At 29.8% G+C, this 24,311-nt stretch overlaps 1 protein-coding gene across 1 annotated transcript in view; it reads right to left on the bottom strand.

Moving 5' to 3' along the window:
* Positions 1–24,311, bottom strand: part of LOC136988274 (protein argonaute-2-like) — a 91,443-nt gene that overhangs the window by 27,615 nt on the left and 39,517 nt on the right. Inside the window, exons 6-16 of the mRNA XM_067286134.1 lie at positions 22,709–22,931; positions 22,555–22,638; positions 21,988–22,051; positions 19,215–19,286; positions 15,322–15,369; positions 12,536–12,658; positions 9,325–9,458; positions 5,364–5,548; positions 4,016–4,175; positions 3,585–3,675; positions 1,941–2,135 (exon numbers count right to left, since the gene is read on the bottom strand). Coding sequence (XP_067142235.1) covers positions 1,941–2,135; positions 3,585–3,675; positions 4,016–4,175; positions 5,364–5,548; positions 9,325–9,458; positions 12,536–12,658; positions 15,322–15,369; positions 19,215–19,286; positions 21,988–22,051; positions 22,555–22,638; positions 22,709–22,931 — 1,379 coding nt within the window. The remainder of the gene's footprint in view (positions 1–1,940; positions 2,136–3,584; positions 3,676–4,015; positions 4,176–5,363; positions 5,549–9,324; positions 9,459–12,535; positions 12,659–15,321; positions 15,370–19,214; positions 19,287–21,987; positions 22,052–22,554; positions 22,639–22,708; positions 22,932–24,311) is intronic.

Genomic DNA, 24,311 nt, shown 5'->3' on the forward strand with positions numbered 1-24,311 from the left:
ATGTATAAATAATACATTTATACATAAAAAATTAGGATGGTCTGAAGCTTGTGTGTCCTCATATTGCCTAAATATACAGATGACTAAAATAAACTTTGGCTATATAAAAAATTATAAAATTATTAAAATAATAAAAATATATTAATACTTTGAATTAAATTTTTGAACAATTATTTTTCAACATTATTTTATGAATTTTTGAGATAGAAAATCAGATTATAATGATCTACCGTATATTTCTGCAGATAAGACGATAGTTGAATCATAAAAAAAGCCCCCAAAATCTGGGGTTGTCTTATAGGACAGATACAAAAAACAATTAGATTGAAATTTATATAAATTAAAACCATTATAAAAAAATGAACAAACCATAATTATTTACTAGTAGAGAGTAGGGTATGTCCACAAAATAGAATAGCCCATACGATGTTTTTGTGAATAGTCAAGGTCATTACCCAAATGCCGGAATCAGTGCGAATGTTTGCAACAATTGCAAGGCTGTGCTGCCAGATGCAAGAAAATAAAATTTATTCATTCGAAAAAATATGAATAGAACATAATTCTGTATATGCTATAACAATATTATTATCCAGACGATGATCACTGATCCAAATTAAATTCACAGGCTGTTGATAGTTTAGGAGTCCTCTTATAGGACAGATACAGGTATACCTCGACTTACGCCCCTCTCGAGTTATGTCGTTCCCGATTTTACGTCGTTTGTCAAAAAAGTATATGGCAAAATAAAAATCAAGTTTAAGTCATTTTATTCGACTTTAAATCCGTCCGCCACAAACAATGAAGTCGTAATATCACTAGAAAAGCGTTGAAAGCACATAAAATCATATTAAAATATGTACATTTACAGTAAATGTTAATATAATCATCATAAATCCTAGGGAACAAACCATGAAAACATCCGTGTTTCTGTGTTGTCATCTTATTTAGCAGTCTTTAAGTGCTCATTATTGGTGTTTCCTCCATTATTGGCGTTTAGTTACGACATAAGTCGAAACTATGACTTACGTTGTAACTACACAAGTAAATTCGACTTACGTCACCTCTCCTGGAACCAATTACTGATGTAAGTCGAGGTATACCTGTATATGCTAAAACTATAGAACTTTAATGAAAATTTATACCTCATCTTATCTGAAGGTCATCTTATCTGCAGAAATATACAGTAATTATAGTTCAAAATATCATCATAATAATAATCTCAAAATTACTATTATTAAAAGAATAAATGACTAAATATACTATAGTCCATGAAGCAAAAGAATAGTCTTTTGCTGCATGAGTCAGCTTCAGGTGAAAGGTTCTATGTCAGATGAAGGGGGATGGAAAAAGACTTGTAGGAGTTGACACCTGGATCTTATCTCTTTCAGCTGTTTTGCTTTTTACAATTTCAAAATGTTTTTGTACTATCTTTGTCATAAATAATTTTATTGTTTTACTTTTTTTAATACAACTTTTATTACTGTGATCCATGTATCAACTTCCATCCCTTTCACCTGATAGACCCTTCCAGTTCAGGCTGACTAGTATCTATCTTTCACTGCATGGACTATAATATAAATGAAATTTTCATTTATATTATTAATTAAAATTTATATATAAATATTATATTTAATATTTTAACTTTCTATTACTTCCTGCTTCATTGGAGATTTATTATAAGTTATAAATACTTTCAGGTCTTCCAGTACTTGGAATTTGTAGAAAAACACTAAGACCTCCAAAAAATAGGAAGCAATAGATTTTTGAACATTAAAAAAATGATTTTTTTAAATTTTAATCAAGCTTATACCTGAAAAAACATCCAAATCATTGGAAAAGTCTTTTCTTAAAATAAAAATATAAAAGAACAAACAGCCAATTACATAAATATAAATTTTAAAATATTTCAATAAAAAGCAATATTGATATTGATAACTAACTTGATGAAATTGTCCTTCTGATACCCCATCTCTATAAAATATAATTCGATTTGGTTTAAATCTTGTAGACTTATAGAACTGAATCAGAAGTTCTTTCACCATGTAGGATAAATCTTGTATAACTTCCTGCCTATGCTGCTGCACTCGAACTGTAGCTGCATACCTACTGGGATGAGCATCCATGCTTCCCACAACCTGCAAATATACACACAATTATCTTTTTATAATTATAATAATAATTATTATTATTATTAATTCATAACATTTTAATGAAAAGGAAAAAAATTTCAGTTATTTAAATTTAAAAAGTCCAATGATTTGTTAATAATTAAAATTAATTAAAATTTCATCTGTAACATTTCAAATATTGAATCTAAAATAACATGGCTCAACCATGGAAATGGAAAAGTTGTTAGTGATCTCAACCTTCACCATTCAGTACTTGCCTCCAGTGACCCTCTAACACCCACTTCTTTCTTTTCATCTCCCTACATTTACTCACTGTCCACAGGGGTGGTAACATCCACTTTGGGAACAACTTCCCTAGACCAATGGCAAGGCCTTTCTTCAGAATGTCTCAGTAATATCTATGTCTCTATTATCAGCACAGATCAACAGTTTCAACAGCAACTTAACAACTGATTCAAAACTGCACAGACAGGTGAATCCAAATACAGTGGTACCTGGGACTTCAAACACTTCAGAGTTCAAATGTGAAATTTGACAAAAATTCCCCTTGGAGTTTGAACAATGCTTTGAAGTTCAAACTGCATGCACAGAAAAATGCACTCAAAGCATAAATGCAATCTGTTGTGTCCAAGATGTCTCTCACTCTCACATTATGCTTGTATGTTTTCAGTGCTTTTTTTTGGTTTATTTTTAGTGCATTTATTGTATATACTTTATTTTGTGTTATTTGTTGACAGCATTTGGGCATCCAATACATTTTGTATCCTTTAGTTCAAAATTTCCCAAACAGAACTTTTTAAATCACATTTCACATGTTTGAAGTTTAGGAGTATCTTCCTCATACATATTACAATGTTTTTTACTGTTTGCACAGCATTATATCCTATTCAAAACTCAAAGCATAGTATGCCCAATATGCTTTTATCCAAAGGCATTACAAACTGATTTTATTCAAATAAAATGTGAAGTAAAAAGTCTAAAGTAAGCTTCTAAACAAAGAATAAAATCTCTCACTATCTATAATATGTTAAATTTTACAACTATTATAATTAAATCACACATCTATATTAAGATGCTAAAGTCCAGGGTGGGCTACCAATAAATGCAATTTTCATTTATTATTAGGGTATTTAATTGTATTATTTTTACCTTAAATTATGTGTATTTGCTGTTTTAAGTTTATCAAAATAGGTATTGTTCAGGGTCTAGGAATGGATTAATTCACTTTTCTGTTATTTCTAATGAAAAAAATGATTTGGAATTTGAGTGATTAGGAGTTCAAACAAACTCCTGGAATGAATTAAATTTGAAGTAAAAGGCACTACTATATCTACTATTATCTTATGCAGATAACACATGGGTTATCTATGTTTAAAAGACAATTTGAAAAGGTGCAGATTATGTAATGGGCTGGGTTATATACAGATTTTAAAAATTATTAGTCAAATTACTCACAGCAGCAATAGAAGGCTTTTTGTTATCACCAGCAGGTGGATGTGTCACATCAGCACCAAGAAATATCACAGGTTCACCAAATACTTTAGGTCTATAAAATGAAAAATTTTTACAAAATAAAACAATTTCATATTTTTTTATAATAATTTTGTTAATAAATTCATTATAGATCAATCTAACTATATAATTTTATTCTAATTATTATTATTATTAATAATAATTTTTCAAAATATATCTATTAAAACTCATCATTAAATATAAATAATTTAATTCATTAAATAATTAAGTATAATGCAAACAATAAAAGAAACAATAGAATTCTCTGGTTTAATCAACTTTTAATTTTGAAAAAGTTTGTTGAAATAAAAAAATGTTTTCTATTCTTTTTACTTATCTATGTATTTTTTACCATAATAGCATTTTAAGTTTACCTTATGTTTGGAACAAGAATGCTGTTAATACCTCCTAACTTGACATTGATCTTTAGGCATAAATTTGATAATGTTTGAGGAGACGTCTTATTCACATTTTTAGCTTGAACACATTGAGTGGCCATACCCAAAACTGTGTCACCAACACGTTTTACTTCAGCTTAAAATAACAATTATTTAAAATCACATATAAAATTTTAAAAATATACTAGAAAGATAATACAAAAGACATTTAACAACAAATTTAAAAACTTAATATATACAGCTTCTTATGAAATATCTTCTCTAACTCAGAGTGCTCTGGAGCATGTTCTACTACTCGAAATGAAACATTTTGACATCAGGTACTTCAAATGATATGCTTTCATTTATTAAATAAAATTTTTTCGTACAAAAAATCACCAATAGGTGGTGCTGGAGCTATGTAAATCATGGTTATAAATGTTCAATATGTTCTCCATTTGCAAAAGCATGCTTACCACTGCTAAATGCAATGGGTCCTCTTGGATCATGTTGATAAATGCTGTCCTCTAGATCTGACACAGATGCACACTTTTCACAATCGTTCTGGTCCTTCCAGAAGTCACATCGGGTGAGATCAGATGAGTGAGGAGGCCAAGCTGTTGAGAAGTAACAGCTGATCACCTGTTCATCTTTGAAAGTCTGCCTTAACTCATGTTAAACAGAGCGAGCAACATGGGATGATGATCATCTTGCATAGAATATGGTATCCTGAAGGCATCCATGTTGTTGAAGCTCTGGGATTACAAAAGTCATCAACATATTAAATTAAGATACCGTTCTCCAGTGATGGAACAGGTTTGGACTTCAGTTGCATAGCTCCAGAGCCACCTATCAGTGACTTTTTGTATGAAATATTTTTATTTAATACATGGTGAACACATCATTTGAAGTACTTACTGTCCAAATGTTGTTTCATTTCAAGCAGTAGAACACATTCCAGAGCCCTCTGAGTTGGGAAAGTTATTTTTTTTAACAACCCTGAATACACACATACACCTATCTATCTATCTGCTTTAATTTATCAGAAAAAAATACATGCAAATCAGCTACACTGCTAAACTAAACAGCATTGCTTTGAATATAATGAGATAAATATATTAAAGTTATCATTGAACCATTTTGAGAAATCTGTTCAATAAACTTGTTCTCACAATTGGGTTAGGAAAGCAAGTGCCAATAGTTATAGTTAGAGTGACATTTGTCAACACTTTTTTCACATTAAATGAAATAAAATTGTTTTCCATTATTCTTTAAATAGTGTAGAAAAACACTCTAAAAGTACTTCTAAAACTAAAATGAAAATATTTCATAAATACATTCTTACCATATACAGGTGTTTTACCAGGTAAAACTACAACAACAAGCTGAAGACCTTGGAATGTAGATTTGAGGTAGCGAAACATTGGTTCCACCTGATCTGGGCCTGTAGCATATTTACAAAAACAAGGTTGTCCAATAATGGGCATACCAGCATCATTACTTATTTTCTGAAGTTGTTGTGTAAAATTCCTGGAATATATAAAAAATAATTAATAATTTTGAACCCTTCAATTATTTGTATCTTATTTCTATTCTAATCCAAAAAAAATTGTTGAGCAGTTACATAAATAACTTCATAATGACTTCAAGGTTTCTTCTAACTATGCGGATATTTATAAATATTGCAAAAAAATCATTTTGCACATTATTTAAATTTTTCCAACATGTTGGATTGAAATTGTAAATTATTACAAAATTTGTAACTATAAAAATCATTCAAATACATTAAAACTTTTCAGGTTTATAAGTATTTCTGAAATTTAAATCTATAAAAAAGTTTTAAATATTACAATTAATAAAATAAAAAAATGTTTTCCTTTCAGTGGCATAAAACAACAAACAAATTTTGTAATATGTGTTATTGTTTTAACTCTTACACAACTACTAACCACAACCCCCAGTTCCTATTCTAGTGACCACCAAGGGCAATATAGGTCAGTCAAGGTCAGTCAGATGATATTATTTTAAAAATTTACCAGAAATTATCATTATATTCACATGAAAAAAATCACATGCATTTATTAATATCTTCAGTTTTAAATACAATATTTTTCAATACATTTTATGAGAAAATTTAAAAGAAAAAAAAAAATATATATATATATATATATATCAAAACTGACATCTAAATGTAAAAATTTGTAACATTTTGTCAAAATTAACATTTACCTGTTACCTAGTTTGTTTCAGGCACTAAGCTAGAAGGACTTGGAATATTGTTTTGTACGATTCTACATAACATTTATGCAAATACGACTTTTTGTTTCAAAATTATCACGCATTATATCAAACATTTCTTTGGAATCAAAATTTTTTTCTATGATTAACTAATATAATCAACTAATATACAGGGTGCTTTTTTTAAACTGATGGTACTCAGAGACATCTGTAGAGCAATGTAACAGCCAGACTGTTGCCAAATTTGGGAGAGTGACTAAGGACAACATGGGAAAAAGATTCCGCAAAGAAAAAGAGTAGTACCCAAATTCGCCAGTTGCGGTGGATTTGGTGCTGTTGTAGTGAAACAGCTAAGAATTTTGTTGAAGGTTCACAGGGGACCTTGGTTCCTGGTAGTAGCAGCGCCTGGGGAGTGGCACGACAATTGGAAACGACGCCTTCGACGGTATGGCAAGTTCTGCGAAAAGTTCTCAAGTTCTATCCGTACAAGATAAGCCACCTGCAAGAATTAAAACCAAACGACCATGCTACATGGTTGACATTTGCTCTGACATTTCTTGCCAGGATAGAGGTGGACGATGCTCTCGCTGTGGATAATCCTCTGGGGAGATCAGGTAAAAATGGCCCTCATCTCCCCAGAGAATTATCCACAGCCAAGTATCGTCCACCTCTATCCTGGCAAGAAATGTCAGAGCAAATGTCAACCATGTAGCATGGTCGTTTGGTTTTAATTCTTGCAGGTGGCTTATCTTGTACGGATAGAACTTGAGAACTTTTCGCAGAACTTGCCATACCGTCGAAGGCGTCGTTTCCAATTGTCGTGCCACTCCCCAGGCACTGCTACTACCAGGAACGGTCCCCTGTGAACCTTCAACAAATTTTTAGCTGTTTTGCTACAACAGCGCCAAATCCACCCCCTACTGGCGAATTTGGGTACTACTTTTTTCTTCGCAGAATCTCTTTCCCATGTCGTCCTTAGTCACTCTCCCAAATTTGGCAACAGTCTGGCTGTTAGATTGTATCTATACTCCCACATCCTGCTTTAAGGAAGGGACTCTCTCCTTGTGTTACCTCAACAGAGATTGAAGCTTTTACAGATGGATCCAAATCAACGGATGGCATGGCAAGTGCCTTTGTGATCTTTCAGGCTGGTGAAGAGGTCTACAATGATTCCTTTGCTCTACACCCAGAATGCTCTGTCTTCCAAGCTGAGATCTTTGCTGTATTGATGGCAATCAACTGGTGCAACACTAACTTTGTGAAAAAACTAATGAACATCTTCACAGACAGTGCTGTGACTGTTGCTGTTTTGGGGAATAAAGATAATACTCACCCTATTGCAAACAACATCTTCGCTGCAACTTCTTTGTCTTCTAACAAGTATGCCATCAATTGGATCAAAGGACACAGCGGCATTCTGGGTAATGAACAGGCTGACTTTCTGGCGCGAAACGTTACGCCTAATCCTGATACCCCTCCTGCCTACAATCTCATTCCTAAGTCGACTTAAATACCTTATCTGGGAAATGCCTTGGAGACCTGGCAACTGGATTGGGACAAGATCCCAGAACAACACATAACAAAACGTTTTATCCCAAAGGTCAAGGAACGTGTTCACAGCAAATGGATTCAACCCACACATGATTTAGCCCAATTTTTGACGGAACACGGGCGCTTTTCTATTTACTGGAAAATGTTTCATCACTCTAATTCTGACTGCTGTCAGCTCTGTGGGGTGCTGGACGGTGTCATGCACTATTTATACAACTGTCCTATGCTGGATGATATCAGGCATCAGTGTATGCAGCATGCCAATATGAACAATATAGACTGGCCAGTAAAGCCTGATTTTTTTCTTACAAAGCAACAGCAACTTTAACTTGCTAAAGGACTTTGTTTCACTCTACTCTATTAGATGTGGGATCCGTTAACCTGCTCTCTTGTGATCTGATTCACTTTAGCCTTGATGCCAATGTATATACACGCCTTGCTCTGCTATTACAACATTTTGACTTTGATGTACAATTATGTTATTTTAGTTATAGTGTACTTCTATTTTTATTTTTTTATTTTTTTCTTATCATTTATTTAATTTTTATTCTTATTTCCATTTATTTCAATTCATTTATTCTATTTATTTTACTCATTTATTCTATTTTACTTTCCCTTTTCTCTGCCATTTTATTATTGTATCCCTTGTATGACTTACAGCATGTATCTACTATGTATTTTTCTGTACTTCTGCCTGGCTGTGCTCAGTGGTGCCAGACAATAAAGATTATTTTGACTGACTGACTGGCTGTTAGATTGTTCTACAGATGTCTCTGAGTACAGTCAGTTAAAAAAAAAACACCATGTACTTTATTCACTTGATATCAAACAAAAACATAAATTTCCCTAATAAATATATTATCACCAGTAGTAATACATGTAACATTTGCTGATATTTTAGATTAAAATAAAAAAAATATTTATATATAAAATATTGGAACTGAAGGTCACAACTTAAATATTTATAACATGCTGACTTATTATAGAATGAACTTATTATAGTAATATTAATGCATGAATATGCGAAAAATGAAATAAAAAATTATCAGGTAAAAGTATATTAAGAAAAAAAAGCCTTAATTAAAGTTTTCTAAGTCAACAAAACACCACCTGGACACAAATATGTGAAACAGATGATAGACAACACATTGCCATCAAGTGCTGACATCTGTTGCCGATAAATTTTATAAAAATCGATTTTTAACAGGGTAACTACGAATCGGTACCCTGGGCTGCATTGTTAACAGGAAAACGTATGACAGATTGGTACCCCAGTCTGCTAAGAGTTAAACTTTCTTTTATGAATTACAGTATTAAAAAAAATATTCACTCACAAATTTACCTCACACAATACAGAATCTTGGATAATCAGGATTCTACTGTATTAATCTTAGCAAAAAGGTGGTGGTGTAACTGTTTATCTTTTAGCCAAATTCATTAGTTTAATCATTTTTTTTAGAGTTTGAAAATAAGCCAGTTTATTAGGCTTAAGTTCAACATTTATTATTTCAACTTACCTCAGAGCGTCTTCACGACAGGTTCGCTGTGGTGCAAAACAAGCAATAGCCCACATTCTAATTTCTACCCCAGTATGAAACTGTTTTCCTCTCATATCCCATACACCTTGATTTGGAATGGCTTGTTGTTTAGTCTAAATATAAAATTATTAAAAAATAATTAATAAAATAGTTTTATTTTATAAATCTATAATTAAAACAAGCATTGTATATATGTACAGTACTTTTTAATTAATTAATAATTAATATAACAACTAATAATTGAATTTTACAAGGTCAAGTCAAAACAAGCTGAGACTGTTTTTCTTGTTGAAAGTAGAGCTCTAACAAATTTCGGATGTATGTAACTGTAAAGAACAATTATTAATGCATCTGTCCAAAACATTGCACAGAAATATGATACTTCCATAAGACACTAGAATACATAGAGTAAATGGTTGAAGTCTACCACAAGTTGCAATATTTAGTGATTGAGCTGGGTAACACATTTCTGTAATCATTTGTCACAGGTGATGAAACTTGACTACATAACTAAAATCCCAATAGCAAACAAGCTAGCACAGTATAGAAATCACTATTATCTCCACTCCAAAGAAGGCAAGAGCTGCTCTGTTAGCTTGTAAGATAATGATCACCACCATCTTTATTACAAGAAATAGTATACCAACACGATCTGCTGCTGCTACAACAGTTATCAGATAGCAGTACCTTACTTCTTCACATATTATTGGATCACATCCACAGAAAATGTCCTAATTTCGTGCCAATGGTAAACAGCTAAGCTTTGAGAACGTACTGTACACCTACATGTTGTTAATGTGGTGACTAAGTTTTAGGTCAAGAAAAATGTTTCCCGTGATTTAAGTCCACTGTATAGCCCAGATTTGGCATCCTGTAACTTCTTACAATTTTCCAGCACTGAAGCCCACAACAACATTGGTCAAAGAATTGGAGGAAAGTTTAAAATAACATCTCAAAAGATGAGCTACTACACATCTTTAAGAATTATAAATCAGAAACCGCACACCAGGTTATATATAGAAGAGGTTAAGAAAACGTTTGTTTTGGAACATTAAACTTTCTACGCACCGGTTACCGATTCAAGTAGGTCATATTTTGTTACATCTTTAAGAACTGGCAGAAATGATGACATAAGTGCATTTAATTCCATGGGGAATACTTCAAAAAGCCACAATTGCTATGGCTCAGAATGATCATGTGAGAATTAAAAAGGTCAGTCTCAATTTGTTTTGACTTACTCTTGTGCAGTACAGAACATGAAATGATGTTAACAGTTTAGTAAAAAAACTAATACGAATTATAATATATTGAAAAATTTTTAAATTTTTGTTGTTAATATATGATTACTAAGTAATAAAAAATTGAACAGACAACATTCTTTTGAAAATTTATAATTGCCACCACAAAGACTAACCAAAACTGCTTTATTCAAGTTAAAATATACATTTAAACAAGTGCTAAAATATAAGCATCATGATTGTTTACTACAGTTACTCTAAATTCTAGATTCTAATGAGTTATTAAATTACAAAATATAACCAAAAACTTAGTCTCTAAATTTCATTTCTAATATCAGAAACTTGTGAAAAATATTTTTTATAATAAAAATTTTTCAAAATAAACTTAACAGTTTATTAGAAACTATTAGTCTAAAATTTATTATGCAACTTAAAAGTCCAGTAGAAAATATCTGATAGAAATAATCATGTAATATTTGAATTATTCTTATTGAAATACAGTAGACATCCCTATAACACAGGTTCATATAACACAGATTTGTATAACATGGCGAAAAAATTGCAATCGTGTTTGTATAACACGCTAAAAGAGACTCGTATAACACGGTAAAACATCATCGCCAACTCATGTCACGACAGGATTGGTCAAATCTGGACCAATAGCGGACACTGTACAAACCGTTGAGTTTAAATGAGCAGCAGACCTACTAAAAACCAATTATTATTATTTAATGGCTATAAAAATTATATTTATATTAATGATGTCTCCAAAGTTCAGTGAATTTTTCGCATAAAAATAACTTATCAGGAAACACACGCCTGCCATTCGATGAACCTCTCTGCAACGAAAACAAGCTTAAGCAATGGCGTCATCAAACAGTGCACACTCAGTAAGTAATCCTACAATTTTTTGTTTATAACATAGTTTATATGGATTATTCCCAAAAATTATATGTGATTTGGAAATGTTGAGTCAAATTAGTCTAGAATCGATTAATTTTATGGAAGAAAACCTTTCAAACAGCTGTAGCCCCTAAACTGCACACATGCCAGGCTGTGATTGGCTCATGTATTTAAGTAACTCGTACAACACGGAATTCATATAATACGAACGTATCTACCATGTTATAGGGGGGTCTACTGTATTGAATTCATTAGCAGAACTCATTAATACTGAATTCATTGCTAACAAATTCAATTATTAGATAATTTTGTAAAATTTGTTAACAATTACATTTTAAATGAAGAAACATGAGGAGGAACAAAATGAAATAATTCTAAAGATATAATATTAAACTCCACTGACTAGAAGCTGTCATATAATTATTCTCCTGATACAGTAAAATTTGTATAAACTGGAATTGCACAGTACCAAATTATATTTTATGTTTTGGTAGGTTTCCATTTTGAACAGATTTTAGTATTTTTTTTTTTTTATATTGTCCAAAAATATTAATAAACTCTTGTATAGTAACAAATATGCAAAACATGAAATCTACAAAAATACAAGGTCTCTCAGACTGATATTACCAATTTTTGTAGTAGAGACCTATGTTTCTGTTTAGTGGTTATGTCGTGTTCTTTATATCAAAAACCTACATGGGATAAGTTCTGGCTTACAGTAAAAAATTGCACAGTCCATGTACAGAAAATTGCATAAAGTCCATGTACAGAAAAAGTTATTTGAAACAGAGTGATTTTCTGTGTTATGTTAACACAGAAAATCACTCTGTTTCAAAGAATTTTTTCTGTTTAGGCAGGTTTCCATTTAATTTTAGTTTCATCTTAGACAGATTTTACTATATTATTTTTTACAGAAGTAATTGATAAATAACACCTACTTAACTGTTTGATTATTCTACAGAAAGAATCCAACTCTTTAATAAAATAGACTTGTCACAGAGAAATGCTTCTTTTCTATTTTAAATAAAACAAATATATAGCATAATTACCCGTCCACCATATTGGAGTTTTGGAGGTGGTAAAACACGCCCTCGAACTTCCATCATTGTATTACTAATGGACAGTCCAAATTCTCTAACATAAGGATCATTATTAAAATCAGCTCTTCTAATCTATAACACAACAAAAACAAATTAATTTCATTATTCTCTAAGTAAAAACAATTATTTAAAAGTTCTTAAAGTAGAAGTTGATATGTCAAATAATAAATGATAGTATAATATACTTATTGTTAAATATAGTAGAAAAAAACATACACACGCACGTGTGTGTCTATAGTATATGTACAGAGTGTCCATAAAGTCCATGTGCAATTTTAAAAATTTATAACTTTATTAGTATTTAGTATTTGTGATAGAGAAATTATGTAGAGTGTATTGGAAATAAGAAAATCTATATTTTTTTTTTTATTGTTTTATTGTATTTTATTAATATTCCACATGTCCACCATCATTAGTAATACAAAGGGTAATATGATTTTGTAGTTCTCTAAAAACATTTGCCAATTGATTTACAGTAATGCCTGAAATCACATTAGTTATTTTAGCTTTCAAATCTTCTAACGATCAAGGTTTGGTTGCATACACTATTGTTTTCACATGTCCCCATAAAAAAAAATCTAATGGAGTTAAGTCTGGTAAAAGTGGAGGCCAAGAAAATGGTCCCCCTTTTTAAGAAAATATGTTTTAATATTATACAAATTAACTGATATATTTGAAACTATAAACAACAGAATAAAAAGTTGGCTGAAGAAGGGTACCAGACCCAAAATGCATATTGACCAACGAATAAAGAAAGAATGAAAAAACCACCTTGTGTCTAATTAATGCACTTCATCGCACTGAAGAAATAAAGAAACAGGAAGACATGGTTCAAATTTGTAAAAAAAAAAAATTATACTTTTATCAATGTACAGGTATAGGCAATTTTATGTTCTTTAATTTTTCTTAACATTATTTGATTTAGCTATTTTATTTATTATTCATTTTATAAACGTTTTTTAATATATCAAGTTTAATTGTCAAGTTTAACACAGATTGGTATTAAATAATCAAATACTGTAAGTAAAAATTTTTGTAAATAATTTCGGTAAACTGTGTGTGTGAAGTAATTTAATATTGATATTTGTTTTAATAAGATCTCTAAAAAAGAACTGAAGAGAGGTTAATAGAAGCCAAAGTGCATTTCTGAATATAATAATAAAGCCCACATAATCAATTAATGTATCCCTGTGTGATTGAAGTTACTAAAAAAAGCCAAAGTTTAGGCTTAGTAAATTAACATTAATGTGTGTGATGATAAGTGGTAATTGACAACTTAACCAAATTAGTCTTCTCTAACAGATAAAGAATATTATTCAGCTTTTTACAAACAGCCCTACTCCCCTATTCCTCTTTTCAGCCAGTCTTTATTCAGTGTGTACAGTCAAAACTCATCATCTGAAAGAGTATTTGAACCAATTCTTTGATTTTGTTTTAAAATATTTCATATGTAATTAATTCTGTCAGAACATTGAACTCAGGACATTGTGTTTTCATAATGTTGGTTATGAACAACAGCATCCATTATTTAGAGATAAATATAATAGATTTGGAGTGTCAGCTATTTAGGTAAATATAATATGTCCTATTTGAAAGGTCTGAGGATTGTAAAAATGTCCATTAAGTAGAGGTGTCTGCTATTCAGGAGTGTATGTTAATGAAGGTTTCACTGTATATATGTTACTGGCAAAACCCGATTTTATGCCAAATTAGTTTTGCCTAGGCCAAACTAGTTTGGCGTAGGCTTGTCAGGCCAAACTAGTTTAAAATTATTATTCAAGTATATTAATGGTTAAATATATTAATGGTTAATTTAATTTCATCATAAAACACAAATAAGTTTATTTTTAATTTTAGTTTGATTTTAAAAGTTATTTTTATTATTTTGTTTGAATTTTTGAAAATATTTTCAAAAGTTAATTACTTTTAAAAGTGCATGGCTTAATAAAAAAATACAAATTGATAAGTACTGATTAGCTTATTTTTATTTTATAGTTTTGTACAAGTGTTGTGTCACTTCTAATCAATACTGTTTTTGGTTAATTTTACTCTAGGTATCGAAGATGGTGGCTCGTCTCCGATTCCAGCGATCACAAGACAGGAAACAGTGGGGACGCACATTCTAACCTATACTAAAAATTTGGTTGCTAATAATTATGGTAATTTATTAGAATAGGTTAGGTTAGGTTAAAACGTGCATCCCCACTGTTTCCTGTCTTCTGATTGCTGAAATCAGAGACAAGCCGCCACCTTCGATATCTAGGGTAACATCAACCTGTTTTTTATAATTAAGTAGACTATGAATAAATATTGTTCATCTAATTGATTGCCTTTTAATTTTATTTTAACTATTAATATATTTAACCATTAATATACTTGAATAATAATTCTAAACTAGTTTGGCCTGACACGCTTACGCCAAACTAGTTTGGTCTAGGCAAAACTAGTTTGGCGTAAAATCGAGTTTTGCCGGTAACATATATATGATATCAAAAAATAATCAATTAATTTCTTAATACTAAAATTTGGTAGTTTAAATCTAATATAAAATGTTACAATATTTATTTCTTTATTTATTTCCTTATTATTTGCAGGCAATGTCACTAGGCAAAACTAAAAAAATAAAATTTAACTGTTTTTATAAAAACACATTTGGCACATTATTATACAAATTATATAACATTAAATCTATCATCAAAATTTGTATTACATTGAAATATGCTTTAATTACTTACCAAATTATTTATTTCTCTCTCTCTATCAGGTGCTGAACGAGCAGTTGCCTGTAATTATTTTTAAAAGTATGATAAAAAGTTATTTTTTAAAATATATTTAGAAATACTGTATATAAATAAAAACTTTATATTATGTATAATAGTCAACTCATGTTAATACGAATTACTAGGGAAACAGTAGTTAGCTTGCTTTATCAAAAATTCATAAGGATTGATAGACAATCAAAATCTCTATTTAATAAATGAATTCAAAATATCATCATTTAAAGTTAAATACAATTAAATTTCTTTTCAAAAACAAATCAATGTTCTAAATGATTTTCTAATCAAACATAATGAGGAGGAGATGATATTTGCTGTTTAAGTGTGGAGCAGTATTTTAGAGTGATTAAATAAAACAAAGCTAAAAAAAATATCTGATTTTTTTTCTGTTGAAAATTGTTTGAAAAAGTAGAAAATATTTTTTGGAGCCAAAAGAGTAAAAACGGAACAAAATTTGGTGCAAAGTAGCCAAATCTGTCATCACTGTATGCATCTCCAATGTCATCATGTTTGCATGGGACTGCATCCATTTAAAGGGATGGGTTTCCTTAAACTTTAATCCCTATTTTCTGAATACAGTAGAATGTTCTGCTAAAACCAGATGTTTGAATTACTCTTCAATTAGAGGTTGAACCAATCTTTGCTTACTAGGAGAAGAAAATCTAAATACTCAAAATGGAACATTTATAACTTTGATTTTTACTTTTTTTGACATGAATAATAAAATCATTATTAGAAATAGGATTATTTTTTGGGGGTTGTGAAAGTAATTTACACTTTGGTTTAACTAATTCTGGTGTTTGTTTGCTTTCTTATGTGAAAAATAATGTTGTGACTATGGCATTTTGTAAGAGTAATGGAAATATTCACTTTAATTATATAGTTAACTTGTGTTATTTTAAATTACATAAGCACTAATACAATGTTATAAGTAAACAACTTTTCTTCTTCATAGACACCGGGGTATGTATTAAATAATTACAACTTACTCGTGCCTGTGACTGGTGTGAAAACAATTCAAAACTAACAAACGTTTTCTGGACGCCTTCCGTGTCCTTCTTCAGGACACGGAAGGCGTCCAGAAAACGTTTGTTAGTTTTGAATTGTTTTCACACCAGTCACAGGCACGAGTAAGTTGTAATTATTTAATAAACAACTTTATAATAAGAACAGATTTTTTGAAAGTTATTTAACAAAATCAATACTTTTTCTTAATGTATTGTATGAAATTACAAAATTCAAAATTAGTTCAAATAAAATAATATGAACATTAGTCATTTTTAATATATATATGACCAGTTATTATACACTAAATGCTAGTTGTTTCATAAATTTGAATTGCACAGTCTGATGCTGATATCAGAGTAGTTGTACCAGTTAATAATGCAAATTTTTTAATCAAAGAAAACATGATCATTTCAAAAGAAACATCAAAAGTGCTTTATTCAAAGCTATGTCCATCATTAGCTACACATTTCTCCCATCTTTCAGGAAATTTGTGGATACACTCTCAATAGAACTTTTTTGTTTTGAGGCAAACCATTCAGAGACCCATTTTTCCACTTCTTTGTACGTTTTGAAGTGCTACTCAGAAAGTACATGTGTCATTGATTGAAACAAGTGGAAATCAGAAAGGGCAAGGTCTGGTGAGTACAGCAGATGAGTTAACATTCCAGGCAAGATCTTTTAATGTGTCTTTAACTGGTTTTCAAGTGTGTGATAATATGTTATACAGCAAAATTACTATGTTTTCTGGCACATTCTGGCTGTTTTACAATCAAAGTGTGGTTCAAATTATTTGTTGTCAATAATGATCAGTATTAATGGTTTCACCTAGTTTTAGAATCTCATAATACACCATACCTTCCTGATCCCACCAAACACAAAGCATTGTCTTCTTTCCAAAACCATTTAGCCTTACAATCAATGTTGATGGTTGATCTGGATCAACCCAAGATTTTGTGCATTTAGGATTCTCAAAATAAATCCACTTGTCATCGCCAGTCACAATTTAATGCAAAAAAAACATTCTTTCATGCCGTTGAAGAAACATTTTACTGGTGACTTTTCAGTTTTTCCATTTGTCTTTTGTTCAGTTGACGTGGCACCCATTTTCCTTCTTTTAAAATCTTTTTAATTGCTTGTGAATAATTGGAAATTGTTTGCTGAGCAACGTTTAATCTTTCTGCAAGTTGTTTTCGAGTTTGATGCACGTCTTTATCCAATAATGCTTGTAACTGTTGGTCATCAAACTTTTTCAGTTGACCTGGACGTTCTTTGCCTTTTACATCGAAATCATCACGTTTAAAATTTTTAAACAATGTTCACAAGTATCTTGAAATGGGGCATGTTTACCATAAGCTTCCCGAAGTATACAATAACTTTCAGCAGCACTTTTCTTAAAAATATAGTAATAAATTAAAACTTCCTGCAAATGCTCTTTTTTTGGAACAAAACTTGACATATTTAAATGTAAAAATATCTATGATGTTAACAGCTTCAGAAAATTTGATGTATAAAGTTTTAAAGCTTGTTGCCAATTCAACAAAATGGTGTATATATCAAATTGGATATATATCAACATATCTGTAATGCCATCTATTGAACAAAATCTGTATTATTAACCAGTATACCTGGTAATCTTAAGTGGCTGCTTAAAGAACAATATTTTTGTTATTTTACTACAAAACAGTATTGCCTAAAGCCAAGCAGCAACTATTCTTATTCAAAATTACAAAACTATCAGTGATTAGCATATGATATAAACAGTTGAAAAAGCATGCACATGCAAAGACAAAATAATTGTATATGCAAGCACAGATAACTGTATAATATACCCTACCCTAAGCATTCAAATAAGATAAAAGTAAGGAAAGCAGAAATTAAATTCTACAGAAAACTATTTGGCTTATGAATATAACTGATTATAATCTCTTCTATTTATGAAATTTTCATTTCATATCTCCAAGACTGAATTTATTATCAAATTTTTTAGCAATAAATTTTCAATGCTTTTATGGTTAAATAACTTTCATCCAATAAAAATTTTCACAAATCTCTAACTTTAGAAAGAAATGAAATGCTACAGAATTAAAAGCTTAAAATACTGGCAGTTATCAATTTTCTTCAGTGTGCATAAAGTGAACACATCAATGTATATAATTGAAATAATATACAGTCTACATCAGCGGTCTTCAACTTTTTTGACTGTTGGCCCCTTGAAGGATTCCCAGATCTTTTATCAACTCCCTCTTCTTTTCTGCTAATAATAGTTAATAATAATAATAATAATAAATAAATCTGGTAAGCCAGTATTAATGCACACACCATTTTCTTAGGAAAGAGCTACTTACAGTGTAAAAATTTATAATGTCCTGAACTTTCATGAACATAACTAAAAATTTTTAATAAACACTTCATTCAATCCTCAATCAACCCCAAAAATGCCTTATCAACCTGAGGTCGATACTGACCACTTCCGAAATCTACATTGACAAAACATGTAGAAAATATATTTCTTATAAAAATGTACATGGCTAGTATTTTGTTCTTTATGTTTGTTTACGATCATTCCGATGATAATAAATTCATATTCAATTTTTCAACAATACTTATCTTTTCATTAAATATTTTTGAATGAAATAGTATCCACAAAATATATTTGTTACTACATATTTTTTTCTGAAATGCCTTAACAAAGAAAGGCATTTCACATATGATCTCATATTTACATGAAAAATGAAACATTCATTTAAAAAAAATTGAAAAAGCTGCAAAATTTAATTTTTTAAACAAATAAATTTAGTAACACAATATTACATTAGTAACAAATTTTATGTTCTAAAATGTACCTTAATCATGGTTGAAGTCTGCATATCTGTTAATTTCTTAATACATCTTTGGCCTGCAACTATATTACAAACCTAAAAGAAAAATATCAAAAGATAATTATAAAAGTAATTGAAAATATTTTATAATAAGCATGTTTAAATGAAATATCAAAGCAGCCAAAAATTGCAAAGGGCCAATTTCAAACAATGGAAATCAATCCCATTCTTTACTAATTGATTGATTTTGATTTTCGCTCAAACATCTTTTTAGTATTTAAGATTTAATTAACAAAACAAAAGCTTTGTGTTATCTATTGGCTATTTCCAATACTGCAATTTCAATATATTATAAAAATTTTACTTAACATTAATTTCAAATTTATTTTTTATTGTATGCTGTGCTTTTTATTAGCACAATTAACTAAAACCTTTACTTCCACTCCACAAAAAAATATAAAAAAACTAATTTTTTAAGTTATAACTAAATTTAAATACATCTGGAAGTGAAGGCTAGCTCAGAGTCTGGGTGGCGCAACTGACAAGCACACTGCATGGCAGGCAGAGGTTGCGGGTTCAAGCCCTGCCCCAGGTCAGTTCTCTTCTTCCAGATGATTCTAAATTATTTATTAAATTATTAAAATTATAATTCTTAATTTAGTTAAGAGATGGTGCCTAACATCTACCTCTAGTAGCAAATTACTTAGTATTAATCATTAAATTAGCAGAGTTATAGCATGATCATTTAAGGCAATCGTTTGATTATGTTTCTATATACATATCGGGCTTTGCAATGTTTGATATATTTTTTCAAGAAATTATTATTTTTTATTTATTTATATACTTTCCTATAAACCTTATTTAACTTCACATTCAGTTACTTCCATTTTGAAAATAATGTATCAACAACACAATTTAATTATTGAGAACATGTAATCCAAAAAGTGATGATGTTACAATTTCATTGGTGTCTTTTCACCCAAATATTAACTAATTTAGTTCATCACTTTTAATATAAAACCTAATGACATGGTGAATATTTTGAAACTATCTGAAAAATCTTATTAATATTTTTCCAATCTACTTTTGATGCTTCTTTAAAATTATTACCTCTTAAAATACATTATCTTAAATCGCTTCATTAAAGATTGCCTTACTAAGAATTATTTTCTTCAACATTCAAGAGAAATTTTTTAACTATCATAAATATTTCTGAAAAATATAATGGAACAAACCAATGCAAAAATACATAAAACAAAATTTATTTTGTTAAGAGAAAAATCAAAAGAAAATGACAAAATACATTGACACTATGACAAAAATATTCAATATGTATAGTCACCAACTAATAAAACCAGTTTTCACACCTGTTTAGATCAGATTGATACAGTAAGATGTATGTTGAATTGTCTATTCAACACATGGACAATCTGCCAATGGGAGTGTCTTCTGAAAGGATTTTCTATGAGCAATTGATCCCTACTCAGCTGTTAGAGACAGAGAAAATCCACAAAACTCCAAGTGGCCAGCCCACTGGTTAGGTAAAACCTGAAACCAATTATTATTTTTCACTGGTTCTATCCATTCAGCAACTGCTGGGCTCCAAACCTGTCTCATATAACAGAGGGACAGTATGGCAATCTTGACCTCCAAGATGGAGGTCAAAAAATGACCTTCAAGATTTTTGATTTGAAAATTCAAAACAATATGCTTTCATTTTCTTGTCTGCCTGTGTATGTTTTCAATGATCTGATCACTACACACACACAACACACACTATGATTTTAAATAAAATGTATATATATGTTACCGGCAAAACCCGATTTTACGCCAAACTAGTTTGGCGTAAGCATGTCCGGCCAAACTAGTTTAGAATTATTATTCAAGTATATTAATGGTTAAAATAAAATTAAAAGGCAATCAATTAGATGAACAATATTTATTCAAACATAGTCTACTTAATAATTATGGTAATTTATTAGAATAGGTTAGTGTGAATATATCTCTCTTTAATCCTCCGAATAAATAAATCCGGTAGACCTTCCTCACAGCAATAGCTGTGAGGAAGGTCTACTTCCTCACAGCAATAGCTGTGAGGAAGGTCTACCGGATTTATTTATTCGGATTAAAGAGACATATATTCACATTACATATATACAGCTACCACATCTGACATTGAGAAGAATAGGTTAGGTTAGGTTAGAACGCACGTCCCCACTGTTCCCTGTCTTCTGATTGCTGAAATCGGAGACGAGCTGCCACCTTCGATATCTAGGGTAACATTAACCCCGTTTTTTATAATTAAGTAGACTATATTTGAATAAATATTGTTCATCTAATTGACTGTCTTTTAATTTTATTTTAACCATTAATATACTTGAATAATAATTCTAAACTAGTTTTGCCTGACACGCTTATGCCAAATTAGTTTGGCCTAGGCAAAACTAGTTTGGCGTAAAATCGGGTTTTGCCGGTAACATGTATATATTTAAAATCATTACTAAATCTTAATAAAGATAATAAATAGGGAGACATTTGTTCAAGTCATTTGGACATCATACAACATTTCCAATGAAAAGATAATTTTTTTTATTTTTATGGAAGAAATCTGTTTGGTATTTAATTATTACAATGTTAAAATATTTTAAAATTAATAATCTCAGCAAATAATTTTTTTGAGGTTCAAATAATGTATTTTAAAAAAATATCAAAATGATAAAAATTTATGCCTTTGAAGTTTTTATGCTTCTTAACAGAATAAAGCAAAGCAAAATTACAATATAAAAATTTTACTTACTTCTAAAGGTAAATAAGTATGCTTATGTTCTTGACCTACTTGAAGACAAGGTAAATGAGGGTATCTACAAAAATAAAATATTTTTCAAATACTTTTCTTTTTCTTTCTAATAAGTTTTCTAAATTTAAATTTTTATTAGCAAGATAAGACCAAAAAAAAATCTAGACTGTTTTTAAAGCATAATATTTTATCAAAAAATTGAAACAACTATTAAATATTATATATCATGTTTTTAAAATTTTATTTACAATAGTATAGAATTAATGAACATGATCATATGGTCCATGGCTGGTGTAGAAGTATCTAAAGGTTGTAATGTTAAATTGATAATGACATCAAAGGAGCCTAAAACATTTTTTGGTGACCTGAAGAAGTAGTTGTGGATAATACTGTATATTTATCATTATGGTATCAAGTTTTATCAATTTAAAACATTTTATTCTAAGTTATCAATTTTAACACACTATAAGTAAAACATTTTATATACTTTAATTAAAGTTACTTCTAAAAATGAATGTTTTTGAAATAGACTGTTAATTATGAAAAGTAGATTAAGATAACTTTTACCTAAGCTTCATTTTATATTTATCTTGGAAATATTTGGAAACTGTACATTCAACTGTTTGTCCATTTTCTAACTGTAGAGGAAATCTAAAGATAAAAATAAAATTACAAAGTATCCAATTGGAAAACTATTTAAAACTAAACAACAAACACTTACGACTGTAATTGAGCTGGACGTCTTGTAACATTACAAACTCTGTATTTTCTTTTCATGCTGCCACAATGTGTAATTTCAATTTTCAATCCTTTAATTTCTTTAGTAAACTTTACTCTCTGAGAATCTGTTAATGGTTTTCTTTGTTCTCCAATATCTCTAATATCTAAGACTTCACACATGAATTCTATCACTGGCTGAGATTTATAAAATGCAGTTGCAGAGACTATTTAAATTAAAAATTATTTTAAAAACTGTAGCAGTATAATTAAGCAAATATTATGTAGTATTAATACACAATCATATTGTTATAAATTCTGCAATTTAAAAATTATATAAATTATTATTTACTGTTATCTAACATTGTAAAGACATCACAAAAATGCTGGAATGTAACTACTTCATACAAAAGAAATGAAAACTAAGAAAAAAACCACCCTTATTTAAAAATATTGCTTCAAGTTTTTTTAATATTCCTCTACATTAACTTCTGGTGAACATTATAAATTACTAAAATCCAAATGCTTTTAGTTAGAATTAAATGAACAAAATGTAATTCGCACATATTAAAAATAAATTTCTTTGAGTAAGAGTGATTTTTTTAATTTTGAAGAATGAAATTCTAGCTCTCTCTTTGTAGTGATTAAAAACTATACTTTATGTGGGTAAACCACAACCAAAATGTTAAAATTAATATAACTAGAGTTGGGAGATACATTAGTTTATGGAACGGCAGCGCTGTACCGATGTGGTTAAATGGTGGAATTTTGTGCTCTTCATTTTTCCAATGTTTTTTCATGGATTTTTTATTGTTTGCCTATAGTGTTATACATTTTTGGATTCCGTTTCATTTCCGGATCATGAAAATGTCAAATTTATAAAAATCAGACCATTTTGTGAGAATCTGTGCAAGTTTAAAAATTTGGGATATTCTAATTCGATTATCCGGATTTGTGGAATGGGTCAACCGGAAGTGATAGCGGAATCTGATTCGCACATAATAAGTGAGTACAACTTCAGAAATTTTGGGGTTATTGGCCCAGTAGTTTATGAGATATGAATCACTTCCGGTTAATTTTCGACAAGACATAACTCTCTTCCGGTGGGATATTTTTAAAAAATATTTGGGCAGTTCTTAGAAGATAATAAATATGACTTTTTCTGAAAATTTCATCCATTTATCTTCAATAGTTTTTAAATTATTCACATTCTACTAAATCAACATTCTTCAACATTCACAGTCTCCACAGTAACGGTCATTGACCTCTTCTGGAAACTTCTAGAACTTTTACCGCAAATTTCATTTTTTTTTTATTTTATTCCGTTTGTATAATTTTCTGGGCATATCATATATTTTTAGATCGTCTCAAGTAGAAGAAGACATTGCTGATAATTTTAAGATAGCAAATTTAATATTTTAGACAAATTAGCAAATTTTTATAGTTTAATATGGATGCAGAAATACAAATTTTTCATGATACTGCCTATGGCATTGTTGATGAAATTAAGAAATATTCCCATCATAATCGAAATGCTAAATTTGGAGTTGATTGTCATCTCACATACATATTGACACAGTTTACAAGAGTTATTGAATTAGCCGAAA

The sequence above is a fragment of the Centruroides vittatus genome, unplaced genomic scaffold (genome assembly GCF_030686945.1).
Source record: "Centruroides vittatus isolate TY-2023 unplaced genomic scaffold, ASM3068694v2 scaffold_324, whole genome shotgun sequence".
NCBI classification, from domain to species: Eukaryota; Metazoa; Arthropoda; class Arachnida; order Scorpiones; family Buthidae; genus Centruroides; species Centruroides vittatus.